General features: G+C 40.9%; 1 protein-coding gene across 6 annotated transcripts in view; it reads right to left on the reverse strand.

The window, feature by feature from the left end:
* Positions 1 to 14,295, reverse strand: part of tenm4 (teneurin transmembrane protein 4) — a 321,917-nt gene that overhangs the window by 97,795 nt on the left and 209,827 nt on the right. For all 6 annotated transcript variants that reach the window (XM_077540676.1, XM_077540675.1, XM_077540674.1 and 3 more), the window contains 3 exons: positions 11,170 to 11,380; positions 2,950 to 3,051; positions 821 to 1,015 (listed from right to left, as the gene is read on the reverse strand). In XM_077540676.1, the coding sequence (XP_077396802.1) occupies positions 821 to 1,015; positions 2,950 to 3,051; positions 11,170 to 11,380 (508 nt within the window). The remainder of the gene's footprint in view (positions 1 to 820; positions 1,016 to 2,949; positions 3,052 to 11,169; positions 11,381 to 14,295) is intronic.

Consider the following 14,295-nt stretch of genomic DNA (forward strand, 5'->3'; position numbering starts at 1 on the left):
CGGAAAGAAGTGAATACAATAAACCATTTTTCATTTTATTTTTTTTTAACAAATGTTCGCTAACTCGAATGCACCATAGTCTCCTAGTTGGTGGTGTCTGTTTTCTTGCTGCCCTCGTTCTCCTCTTGGATATTTATTTTACTTCGTCTGGTAAGACGTGAATACAGGAGATCCTCGTTATCTATGACCAGAAACTCAAAATATCGCCGCCGACGTTAGCTGACTTGATTGCATTACTCCTTGCTGCCCTCATTCTCCTCTTGGATATTTGTATTTTTTTTTTCTTCTCCCTAGCCTTGTGTGAATACAGAAGACTATTGTACTCCACGGCTAGAAACTCAATAAACACCCACGCCAACCTTAGCTGACTCGAGTGCTTTAATCCAGTCTCGATTTTGTTCTCGTGGTCTGTTTTCTTGCTGCCCTCATTCTCCTCTTGGATATATATATTTTTTTTCTCCTTGGCGATATGTGAATACAGGAGACGCTTGTACTCCACGGATAGAACTCAAAAAAGAATCACCCACGTTAACGTTAGCCGCTTTACTCCACAGTTTCCATTTTACTGAAGTTCTCTGTTTTCTTTTTGCCCTCAATCTCCTCTTTGATTGTCTCGATGGCGGGACGTAAACACATGAGACCCTCATTCTAAATGACTACAATTTCAAAATGTAAGATAACCACACTGCTGTGCTCCATAGTCTCCATTTGGCTGCATTGGGTCAGCATGGATTCGAATTTGACCACATTTTGTTCCCTTCCTCAACTTTTGAAACGAGTCAAATTGAAGCCAGCTCTTCCTCCTCTCGTCTCGTCTTACCTTCCTCGCAGTTCTCCCCCTTGTAGCCCGGGTTGCAGATGCAGGTGCCCACGATGCAGGTGCCGTGGTGGCTGCACGTGACGTCCACGCACTGGTTGGTGGGCACGTCGCATTCGGAGCCCTTCCAGCCGCTGTGACACATGCAGCGACCTTTCAGGTATTGACCGTTGCCGCTGCACAGCACCGGGCAGGCGGCTGGAAGAGACAGCGGGCGGTCAATTTAGGACACGTTGGCATCAAATCACGTCTCGGGGATTTGAGCCTCAAGTGAACCGGCCATTTTGGACCGTCTTTAAGGCGACATATTATAGGGAAGTGGCTTTTTAATGACTTGTATACAAATAGACCATCTGGAGTGGCCGCCCGCCCATCAAGTGTGAAATTAAACAAAGTGAAGTGAAATGAAGTGAAGTGCTTATTTGGTGATTTATTTGCTGTACGCGCTACATACACACCACACGGAATTGACGAGTGTGATTTGGTGGCGAAGCGCTGCCTCCACCAGTGAAAATGCAGATTGTGTTTTTACCATCCTTACCTGCATTTGAAGTGGATGACAAAGATTTTTTTGGGGATGTTAATATTAACGTCATTATTTGTAATTAGTATACAAATCCTATGCGAGTAGCATCATTAGCATATTTAATTTGCTACACAATACTTTAACTAAGAGCGCTGGTGGTGGGGAAATAATTAGGCATTAACGATACGTTAATTACAGATTAACTGCAATATCGTGATATTGCGCGATATTAAAACTACCACAATATATATCGTCATCGTCATGTCACGATATTAAAGGCAGCACATCAGTTTAAAAAGTCAGGTTGATTTCCATTTCCCTTTTCATTCCTTTTTTTAGTGCCTTTTAATTTTCACAAGGCATGTTTTGGCCCTTTTATGTTTAAAATCCACACTATTAGTCAGATGAAGCGGAACGTAATATGCTTGTGAACCGAGTCAGTATGTGCAGGAATTCAATGTGTACTTGCATTGGCGATTAAGTGCCTCAATATTACGTGTTATTAGAGATTGTAGATCGTTTATATGCATTGCTGTAATCTACAAAAGCGCAATATTGTGGCATTTTTTTTTAGTATGAGCTCTTTTTTTTTTCTACAATATTATGACCTTTTTTGTATCGCCGACCTCCCCACAATATCGTGATAATTATCGTATCGTGACCTTCATATCGTGATAATATCGTACCGTGATGTTTGGATATCGTTACATCCCTAGAAAGAATGCTAATCAATAGGAATGTAACGATATCCGAACGTCATGATACGGTAATTATCCCGATATTGTGGGGAGGTTGACGATAAAAAAAGGTCACAAATTTGTAAAAAAAATGACCTCACAGTATTGTGCTTTTGTACATAACAGCAATGTTATTATTATTATTGTGTTGTTAATGCATGCGCACATTGAGTTCCTCCACAAATTGACTTGCTTAACAGGCATATTAAGTTCCCCTTCATCTGACAATTAGTGTAGATTTTAAACATAGAAGGGCCAAAACATCCATAGTGTAAATTAAATTGCACAAAAAAAAAAAAAACTAGCCACCAGAGGGTGTTAGAACTGCACAAATGGAGATCAAACTGACTTTTTTAACAGATGTGTTGCATTTAAATATCGTGAACATGACGATGACGATACTGTGGCAGTTTTAATATCGTTACATCCCTACTAATCAGTGAATCGGAATCAGAAGTCAAGTCAAGTCATCAATTTATATGTGCACGATATGTTGCGAAAGGTCCCGGGTTCATCCCGTGTGAGCCCCCAAAGAGAAAAGAAATGAAAAAAAAATGCTATTAGTAAAACTTTCTGAGAATGTTCTGTTACATTTGACTTCATACTCACACAACATCCTCCAAATTGGTGACCAGCTTCAGCTCTTTTTCCCCACCCAAATCCAATCGTCAACCCAATCAATTTTGCTTCAAAAATAATTAACCCAACCGAACCCCCAACCACGTCCAGGTGAATATCAAGTCAAAGTCCCAAATCCCAAAACTGGCGAGATGAAGTCGGATTCAAGTCAAGTCATGTAACTCCAGGCCCCCTACCTTTGAAATTCTCACACTTCTGCTAAACTAGTAATGAAAAACTTAGTAACTTACCTCGGCCGCAGTCGGGGCCACTGAATCCCAGAAAGCAGTGGCACGTTCCGGCCACGCAGTCGCCGTTGCCGAAGCAACTGCTGGGGCACTCGTCGACGGAATCTTAAGCGGGGGCGAAGAGAGAGAGAAACGACAATCAAGGAAGGTATTTTCAAACGCTAACGGCGGCGCAACATTCCTCCCCTCTCGTTCTCGCAGACTTGATTATTATCTGCGCGGCTTAATGACGCCGACGAGCGCCACTTCCGGCTGAATGAACAGTTTCACTGGGCCGTTTTCCGCCGCAATTTGCTTTCCCGGAGTGAACACGTACTTAAACGGCAGGCTTGCAGAGTTAATTAAGTCTCTCCCAAAAAAAAAAAAAAAAAAAAAAAAGTGCAAAAGCAACACATTTAAAGGAGAATTCTTTCCAACAAACGGAAGTCATTTTGGAAACCAGAACTATGGTGGTTTTATTTAGCCGTGGTGAGAGATGTTTGGTGACCTTAAGCGGAATACGCACCACCATTTCACCAAATTGAGTCAACTTTACCTCAGTGCTTTTACTACTGCAGTTTTTAGAGACTACAAAAAAAAAATACAAAATGCATGTTAGTCATTCATTTCCATATCTTACATTTATAAATGAGAAATAATACATACGTTTTATGCCTTTTAATTGTTTAATTTTATTTATGTATTAATTATTTAACTCATTCACTGCCATTGAGACGTCAAAAGATGCATTTTTTTTTTCTGGTCTGGCAATGAATGTGTTAATAAATAACTAAAAAAAAAATAAATCAAAGTGGCCCTTGCAGCTTTCTATTTTTCTGTATGTGGCCCTCAGAGGAAAAAGTTTGGACACCCATGCTGTACATTATATCAACAATTTACAATTGCTTCATTGATTTTTACCATGTTTAACTCATTCACTGCCATTGACGGAAAAAGACGTCAAATGATGCATTTTTTTCTGGTCTGGCAATGAATGTGTTAAACTTTGACAGCTAATCTTTTTACCCCACAGGAAACTGAATATGATTAGAAGTAACCTTGATGATTACAAAAAAAAAACAAATAGATTCCATTATGAGATAATACAATACAGAATGAATAAATTCTATTCATGTCAATTGCACTCAATTATTTACATTTTCACAAAAATGTACCTATTTAAAATACCTGAACCTAACAGAACTGAATATAACTAAAACTGAAAGTAGCAAATACATACATATAAATACATGAATAAATAAATACATGAAAATAAATACCTAAAATTGTCCATAAAAAATCATTAATCGATCATAACAATATATTCATTTCTCTATTCATCACTCTTATTACAGTATACTGATGATTAGGGATGTTCGATACCCCTTTTTTTCAGACCGATACCGATACTCAGACCCCCAGTACTCACCGATACCAACTGCCGATACCAGTCGTACATTTTGACAAATAAAAAATAAAAAAATCACTAAAGGATATTTTTAAACAAATATATTTCCTTTAATTTTTACAAAAAAACAGCACAGTCACTCTTCAATAGTCTTAACACTCAAAATAAAACATAAAAATGCTCTTTTAGTTTAAGATTCACAATTTTGAAGTATTTCCAAAACCGGTGAAGTTTTGGTGAAAAACTGCTGCAAGCTAGCGCCACTTACAGGCAAGGAGGACTCACTTAACGTCTTCCCCATCTGCCATCGGTCGCTTGTACTTGTCTGCGTCACGAGTACTCGAGTACTTGGAAAAAAAAGCCTGGTATCGGTACTCGCCCATCCCTACTGATGCTCATTAAAAGTGGTCTCAAAAGGTTATTTGTTGTGTTTTTATTTTATTTAAATCTACAATATTTTTCATTATAAATTACTGAATATGATTTGTATATCTACTTATAAGTTAATTCAAAATAATTATTTATTAATGCAGCAAATTCAAGCATTGCGGAACATTTTGAACCAAATGTGATTAATATGCAGGCATAAATTTATGTTTCATTTCGGTGATTAACGGCCATTCAAGGATGACTATGTTTATAGTCGACAATAAATAATTACGTTTATCGCAGTACATCTTAATGCTTGTGCCATGTTTTATTAATAGTCTTAAAATATGCAAACATATTTGGATAAATGCCTGACATGTTTTTTTTTTATGATATCAATCAAGCCACCACTGCGATGATGCACTTCCTCCGTCGTCCCATCTAAGCACAATCAACTTAATTGTCAACGTAAACCAAGACGACTAAACGACGAGGCGCCACTCGTCGGGATTAACGATCCTCCCCGTCTCGGGCGAAACTTTTCGGCCAACAAAAGAAGCTCTTGTGCCATCATCACAAAGAGCTCCGAAATACGAGCTCCGGATTGCGATTCCCTTTCCACGGGAGAGTCAATCATCGGCGAAGATGCGAGGCGAGGCGAGGAGAGACAAAAAGATGATGGCGAGACCGGCTGAACGGCCGCCGCGGGCTCGTCTCGGCCTGACTTATAGATCAGGGGAGCATGGGAGGACTTTCCCGCGGCGCTCTATCATTGCGGAGAAGTCCGAGAAGAACATCAGTGTAGTGGGAGGTTTGGCTTTCTTTGGCTGCGAGCTATTTCGTGTGTGTGTGTGCGTGCGTAATGGTGCTGGATGACAGTAGGAAAATGAGGTGTCGGCTGTGAGGCGTGCACGCAGTACCAAATGTCTCCCAAAGGCACAATTATGCAGGGGAGCTTCTTGGTTTGAGCATGCAACTAAAAAAACAAACACCCTGGATAAAAGTTAAGGGACACACCCTTTTTATTAGCCAATCAGGTGTTGTGTTGAGTTCAGGGATCTGTACAGGACTCGTAAAAATGCACTGATACTACTTCACCAGCCAGACATACGTTTGGGGTGGGAGCACATTCAGGCAAACACAGGGTTGCCACGCAACAATAAAGTTATCTTTTTCAAAGATAAATTTGTAATACTAAAATTTTGAGATTTTTTTTTTTTTTTTTTTTACAAATTAAAAACAACCTTATTCTGGTACTACAACGAGAGCCCTGTTATTGGTCGACCAGGTCCGGCCATGGATAGCAAAAATGTGCATACTAGAGGTGAAACAAAAATGTATTTGAATCGGAAAATCGGTTTTGATCTGACAAACTGAATCGAATCGTTACAATTAAATACACTTTCATTCTTCGTATCGCAACGTATCACATGTATCGAGAATTACATTGAATCATGCACTCCCCTCGTCTATATAATTGACACCCTATTATAATATTTATATATTATAGCATTTTTTTTTTTTATAACCCAAACATTATTCAGTATATAAATAAATAAATAAATAAATATCCTAAAATAAATTACTAAAACATATTGAAAACCGTTTTGGAAAAAAATATGAAAAACCTTATTTGAAAAGATGCCTTTTTTATTCTTTAGAAGTAAGACTATTATTGAAGAATACATATTTTGAATACAATTTTGTTCTTGTATCAATATCTGGTTGATACCTAACTTATTTTTAGCTATCAGATAGTCGTGGAGGCCGCTAATACCAGCCACCGATACCACCGGAAAGGAAAAAAAAAAAAAAAAAAAAAAAGCTGACGTTGAGAAGTGTAAGTCCTCCTCAACAGTAGGTGGTGCTATACTGCGGCACTGGTGAATGATCATCTGCATCAAAAAGAAAATGTCTTAATTTCTTGTCATTGTGTTAAATGAATCGTTATCAACTATGTTCCTGACTGGATGCGTTTGTGCAGAACCTGAAGAGCCTTTGGGATGAACAGGTCAGGTCAGGATCATGTGACCTGAGGTTGATGGAATCCACGTGTGTCCCAACACTTTTGTCAGGCACTATAACGAAGCCATTTAGCTATTTATATCTTTCATCATAATTCTTAAACCGTCACGTTGAATTGACTGAGCAAGAACGCGGGCGCCTCCGCGTTGAATACACATCAGCGCCTGGCGCCTTATGTTCTCCTCGGCGAGTGGCCATGAATATCTCTTAGCCGAGCGCACGACGTCGGCCCGACGCATAAATCAGCTATTCAAGCAGGGGCCTTCATTGAAATTCATTACCCAGCGTACCGGGAGGAGCTAACTATTGCGCGAGTCCCCGCAGTCCGGCGGCGCGGCGTGCGAGTTTAATCAGCACCTTTTCCTTTCCCCCCACGCGTGCTCCAGAGGACGCCGGGCACATCTGAGCGATGGCGAGGCAGTGAGGAGGAGAGTATTACCCCCCCTTCCCGCCTCCTCCCAACCGTGCACTGGGATCCGTGTCAGGCACCAGGCAGCCAGGACAAATGGCTTCACGCTCCAGAGAGTCGTGATTCACAACAGTCACCGGGAAACATTTTCACGACCAGGTCAACCTACATGAACTCTTTGACCGCCAAAAACGTTTAATAACGATGAGTAAAATCATGATGTAAGCCGCCATAAACGTGAAATGACGTCAAATACTTTTTTTTTTTTTTTTTAATCAATGGGCAGTGCAATGTCTAAAGTGCACCTGGTCAATGTGTTGTGGAATCAAAAATACTAACTATGGCCAGCAGATGGCAGCATTCGATTATCAATGGGCTGCCGGTGTATGAAATTACGATGAAACATGACATAATCTGAGGAAATATAACGTTTTCAAGGATGATGTAAATGATCAAAGCCTTTGTCATATATAAGTTTTTCTTGTGGCAGTAAAAGAGTTAAGGACAAGAACCCCCCCCCCCACCAATAGTTATACGTGATTAAATAATGTCTTCATTTATTACAATCAAATGAATTATAATTTAAAAATGGGACTATCATTTTTACGAACTTTACTATTTTAAAACATTATATAAAGGACTGTCTCAGAAAATTTGAATATTGTGATAAAGTCAATTCTTTTCTGTAATGCAATAAAATAACCAAAAATGCCATAAATTCTGGATTCATTACAAATCAACTGAAATATTGCAAGCCTTTTATTGTTTTAATATTGCTGATTAAGGCATTTTATTTTACTTGGTGTGAGGAAATATTCTAATATTTTGAGAGAGAATATTTCAGTTCTCTTAAGCTGTAAGCCATAATCACCAATATTAAAAAAAACTAAATAAAAGGCTTGCAATATTTCAGTTGATGTGTAATGAATCCAGAATGTTTAACATTTCTGCTTATTTAATTGCATTACAGAAAATAATGGACTTTATCACAATATTCATTACACATTTTTTAATCTCATTTACGCATGACCTGGCCGGCTTCTTGCACTCTCTCCTCTCGGGTTGCTATTTTGCTATATGCTAGCTTAACGATAAAATAGTGACGGAAAATTAATTTGCCTTTTTGTTTTCCTTTTTGGGGTTATTATGTGTGAGCATACCAACTGCTAGCATGCTAGCATTTAATCATCCATCCATCTTCTTAACCGCTTACTCCTCACAAAGGTCGTGGGGGTGCTGGAGCCTATCCCAGGTTGCCAGCCAATCGCAGGGCAACATTTAATCAATTCCCATTAAAAAAAAAAAAAAAAAATAGTACCAGAGCCCAGGGCAAAATGTTTTGATCTTTGACAACCCCCCCCAGTCGGGTGCCACTCAAGACGCTCATTCATGTATTATGGGCGACATTGCTACACAGGTTGCTATCTTGCTATATGTTAGCTTATCATGTTAGCATTTCATCCTTTTGTCATTAGAAAGAGTACCTGAATCCAGGTAAAATTATCCTCAAAGGGCCTTAGCAGTTTTGCAACTCCGGTTGCTAGCTTATTATGCTAGCAGAACAAGCGCGACATCACGACTGTATTTGTTGAAGACGATGTACTGCCTTGCCAGAGGCCGAGCTGCACTTTGTTTGCTTATGAAGTAGATGTGCAGCTAAAGCACAAGTCGGCTGGCTCTACTGCATGCCAGTATGCTTGTGTACTGCACCGGAAAAAATCGGAATACGTTCCGCCTGTAAAACTCATAAATGCAGACAATACGGGACCTGAAAATGCCACTTTTTTTTATCTCCCACATTCCTCTACCTGAGCGGCCCCGTTTGAAGGTCAACTCCGAGCCTCTGCGGCTCAGCCAGTTGGTGGGATTCAATTTCTGCTGAAGGGCACTTAACCGGTGACCCATTTTCCAAAAGAGGCCCTCCTGTGGGCAGAAGCGCTCCGATGCGAGCCAACCAGCGCGGGCGCAACTCTGAGTAATCCCGCCCAACACGCTAACAGCCCCCCCACCCCCCCCACCCCCCGGCCGCATCCCAATTCGTCGCGCTGTCAGGCCTTTTTTCGGCTCAAGCGTTCCCCCCGCTCGGCGACGGCGGGGAACCTTCATGCGCTCCCCTGTCGAGAAGAAATAACCAAAGTAAACACGCCGGCCTGACTTTCCCCGTGTGTCATATCACAGCATAAATATTGAATTGCAGCTGCTGTTGGCACAGCGGGTGGGGACGGAGGGGAGGTTGAATGTGGACAGATCTCCATCGATCCTGTTCCTGACATCGGCCCCTGTCGCGCCGACCCAGGAGCTTTTAATTAAAGAGCATGTGAGGAGAACTCCCAGCTGCCACGCTGGTGAAATCAGACACCTCATATAAGCCCCCTCCTCACATTATACACCTTGCTTGATAATGCTAGCAAGTAAATGCTACTAAAAAGAACCAAACGAGGTGCCAGAGAAGTCAAAATTGGAGCAAATTGGGATAGGGGGGAAAAAAAAAAGTGACACTCTACACTCAATTGGCGGAAGCCCCTGATTGGCTCATGAAACACTCACGCTAATGAGAATGTAATGATCCCTAAATGGCGTCCTCGGGGGCGGCATGGCAGGATAGCGCTCATGTCCTGATTTTGTAGTTTTTTTGCCAGATCTAACTTGATAAACACGTCGTTTCTTTGAAAATCTGCCGAAACACGCGACTCACTTAAAGCGATACAACACTTATAAATCATTTTCCAGTATTGGATTAGGTTTTATTGTGTACAAAGAATAAAAGTGTGAATATCTCTGGCATCTTATTCCCTGAATTTTCTTTTAACTCAAAATTCGAACGTACCGTGGGGAACGCCATTATCCTGACGTATCCCGTGCGTAAAACGAAAGCCGCCTTTGCTCATTTCAATGGGAGTTTCCTGACGCAATTGGCAAGAAAAATACCCTCCTCAATCCCAAATACTGCGCCAATTCGGTTCAGAGTAAAATCCTCAACACGTCCGGTTTCATGCCATTCCGTCTGGGGGCGGGGCGGTGTGTGGTGGCCGCTCCTAATGTGGGCTAAAGCGTGCTTAGCACATGACATGTAACTTAGCCTAGCAGAGTGAAAGTGTTTAGCGTCCACTTCGACTCGCCGGCGGCAGGGATCTGCCAGTTTTATCCGGCTTTCGGTTGGAAACAAACATTTGCCGAGTCCTCCGTGGCTGTCCTGCTTTTGAAGACGTTCTTCTTTGTTGTAAGGCGAAATTCCACCTTTCATGTCCGCCGGGGGACGCGATAATTCCTCGTGAGTGCCTTTGTTGTCATTCATTCAATGTGTATTTTACGCACGCGATACGTCACGATGATCACGTGACTGTCCAAAATGCCTGACACAGTACTTAATGCAAAAAATATTCATAAGAAGTGGATGATGGACACAGCCACAAGTATAACTGTTGTTGCTTCAATAGCGAACATACTATGACCACCACCTCTATGATTTATGTATTTTATGCTTGTTCTAGATTTGTAAATTGCTATTTTGTATAATTCTGCCTCTTTTTATAAGATCTGTAATTTAATAATGCCGTACTACGTATCTGATACTTCATATGTTGGTCGAATGTAATTTTGGTACTTTGCATGTTGTTTGTATGTAATTTTTGGCTGTTATGTAATTTTATTTTATGGGGACTACAGATGGAAACTAGCATTTTGCTAAATCTGGTGCAGCCATCTTTTTAACGTTACTGCACACTGTCCTTTTAATAAACCAAACCAAACCAAACAAGTGCTATAAAATCATAATCGCTCAACATAAATTGGCAATTTTTTCAGGGAAGAGTTGATATTAACCATTTCAAAGACTAGTTGGTTTGTTGTTGTTGTTGTTCCTTTAAAGCCCAAATCAGCCTATTTTGAGGGTGCGGTTGTGTCTCGTGCAAATGAGTATGTTCTGTAAACTAGCGGAATTGAGACATCACAATCCAGAACACCGAACAGACACATTTTGAGAAGCGCCTTAAAAAAAAATAAAAAAAATAAAAGTATTTCCGGTGGCGCTCACCTATGGCAGTGGTGAGAAAAGAGACGGTTTCTATGTCCTTCCCGTCGTTGTAGACAGCCAGGTGCCAGATGCCGGACTCCATGTACTGGATGAAGCCCGTGTCGTGCGTTGCGACGGGGGCGAGGCTCCGCTGTAGCGCGGCGGGCCCGTCCAGGCCTGGGGGGCCGCGGACCAGGAGTCGCCGGCCGTCCAGCAGCTCCACAAAGTCAAACTGCGGACGAGACGGGAGAAAGTGAGCAAAAAGGCGGGATTGATGGCCCGGCCGCAGACAGGGCCATTAAGAGTGACACGTGAGACGCGAGCACTCTCGGGCCGCGTTGTGGCCCAGCATCATTTGGTCCGCATGAATAAGTTATCCTTCCACGGCGGCAGCGGGAGGAGCATTAGCATGGCCACAACATGGCTGGATGGGCTGCCGTCGTTTCGCACTGCGCGTGTAACTTTTCATGGAAGTCAGCCTGAACGCCATTAACTCATTCACTTCCAACCATTTTCACTGAAGTGTTTTCCTGGATTTTGACTGATTTTTCAAGGCCCGTGAAATATTATGTTCCATTGCTATAAAAATATGGAACATACCAAAAGAGAGATTAGAGTCTCTTCTATTATCAGGGGAAAAAAAAAAAAAAAAAAAAAGTATATTCCTATCCGTTTCCGCTGTGCAGCAATTAGCAATAGAACATAGCTAAGTTTCATCCTTTTTCACAATTCAAAACTGTGGGAAAACTGTGTGAGTTTTAACATGGCCTGGTTGATCTCTTATACTCTGCTGCCACTCAACCATTTTCTGCAGTAGAGAGACTGCATCAAAGCCTTCTCTATGCTCTGGCATAAAAAAAAAACAACCCCAACAAAAAACGTATAAATACGTCTATGGGACACTTAAAACATTTAAAATATGACGTATTTATACGTTTTTGGGAGCTAATGAGTTAAGGTAGAAATAAGGAGTAAATGGGTATGCTGCATTGTTGTGACTCTTGCTATAGACCCTTTCAAAGTTTGTAAACAATGTGACGCAATTTAAAGGGCGGGGCTTAGCTGGAGGCAAAAGCACCTCAGTGGCGTGTGGTTCTAACACCGGTCAGCATATTTTAACAGAAAGTTCACGTCGGAATGGACGCGGAAAACGGCCACTTGAGTTAATATGTGAGTAAACTGACTCCCCACGACCGTGAATGTTACTTTAAAAAGGTAACTCTGATTGATGGGACGATAATTACTACGCACTGGATAGATGATTTAACGGGGCTAGCCACCGTGCAATGGGCGGACATTTAAATCTACCTTATAGAGAAACTGAGCGTTTATACTAAAGATAAACTGAAGGCCTATAAATCATTACACGTCTGCAACTAACTACGTCTTGAATGGACATGTTCAAAATTTAGAATATAACAACTTGAGCGAGGACTTTTGTGCCGTGCGGTCGCAAGTGCTGCCAAGTCAACGACAGGGACAGAAGACATACGATAAGGATATACAAGATATGACAAGAAGTTATAGGAACCATTGTGGGGGCTTTCGCCTCGACAAAACTGAAACATACAGCTAACGTTTGGTTAGCTAGCGGTTAGCATTCGCGCATGTAGCATGTAAACACGGACTTACATGTAAAAATAATCCCACAAATAATGACTAATTTAAGTAATTTCAATCGCAACTAATTCTAGCCCAAATCATCGTCCAGGCTGAAGCTGACAGTTAAATCTTACCTGATATGAAGTGCGCGCTGCAAACACGAGCATTGTTGATAATAGCCTCAGAGTCCAGTCCTTTCGCCTAATCGCGTTTAACCACAGCCGTCTGCGATTACTCTGACTGGCAGAGGCTGGGATGCGATAGAATTTCAAGTTTTTGTTTGCCCACGGTTCTGGCAACCAAAAACAAAAGATTTTCTACAGACAACCAGCGTTGTTTACTTCTAGCTGCACTTTGTTGTCCCCAGCGGTTGTTTTTGCCTCCAGTAAATGCCATGAAAGGGTCTATATACGTAGCGACTAGCTAGCAAGTGATCAGCTGGTGTTAGCTTATTTACAATTGACTATAAATAAGACAGTGACTGTTCTGTATGTCAAAACAATAGCTTTTATCCATTGTCAGAATAGCTATTCGCTAGTTAATTAGCATAAGTCTCAGTTCTATTTTACTTTGGCTCCTTGATCCATTGAATGACTTTCCGAGTACCTTCAAAATGGCCTCGTCGGTCTCTTTATGTAGTTTTCAAGTCAAAGTTGCTGAATATCTTGAAACCAGTTGCTCCTGCCCTGACGCGTAAGCACTTTTTGTTTGCACACTGACTTGGTAAATCTTCCTCATGGTGTTGTGATGTGCTACACTGCTGTCGTTTTGTTGTGCTTGCATTTTGTAGATTTGGTCCGCATTTACTGCTCCCCGTTCTGGGTGGACGCTATAGTCTATCAACGGGAGCTTTCTGTTTGTAATTGTACTGTGTTTTTTTTATTATTTTTTTTATGTGTACTCGAAAGTTTGTTTTTATGTACACTGTGTTCTTTTCTGCTTACGCTGTATTGTTGCAACGTGACACATCAGCCTTGGAAAAGAGAACTTGAGCTTATTGGGATTTTAGTTTCTGCTTATAATAAACGTAAAAAAAAATCTAAGCTATATCTATCTTCCTAACGAGCTATAGACTACATAAGACAATGAATGTATGTCCGACACACTTTTTTTTTTTTTTTATATCTGCTTGTCTGTCTATTAGGTAATTTAGGTAGATATCAAGTAGCCTTGATTTATTTCCAACTTACTAGCTTGAAAGTGAGCTCTAAATAAGATAACTCTAGCTTTTACCTTTAATCTGCCCATTTGTCTGTCTAGCTGTCTTGCTATCTATTAGCTATTTAGATAGCTGTCACCTTAGCTTATTTAATTCATTCACTCGCCGCCATTTTCACAGAAGCAATCCCGTTCGCTCCCGGCTGTTTGACTGGATTTTGAATGATTTTGCAAGGCCCACAGCATATTGTGTTCTATTGCTATAAAAGCATGGAGCTATAAAAGCCTTCTATATGCTCTAGCATTAAAAAAAAAACAAAAAAAAAAACAAAAAAAAAAAAAAAAAAACGTATAAATACGTCTTTGGGACGCTTAAAACATAAAAAA

Source organism: Festucalex cinctus, chromosome 13 (genome assembly GCF_051991245.1).
Source record: "Festucalex cinctus isolate MCC-2025b chromosome 13, RoL_Fcin_1.0, whole genome shotgun sequence".
NCBI classification, from domain to species: Eukaryota; Metazoa; Chordata; class Actinopteri; order Syngnathiformes; family Syngnathidae; genus Festucalex; species Festucalex cinctus.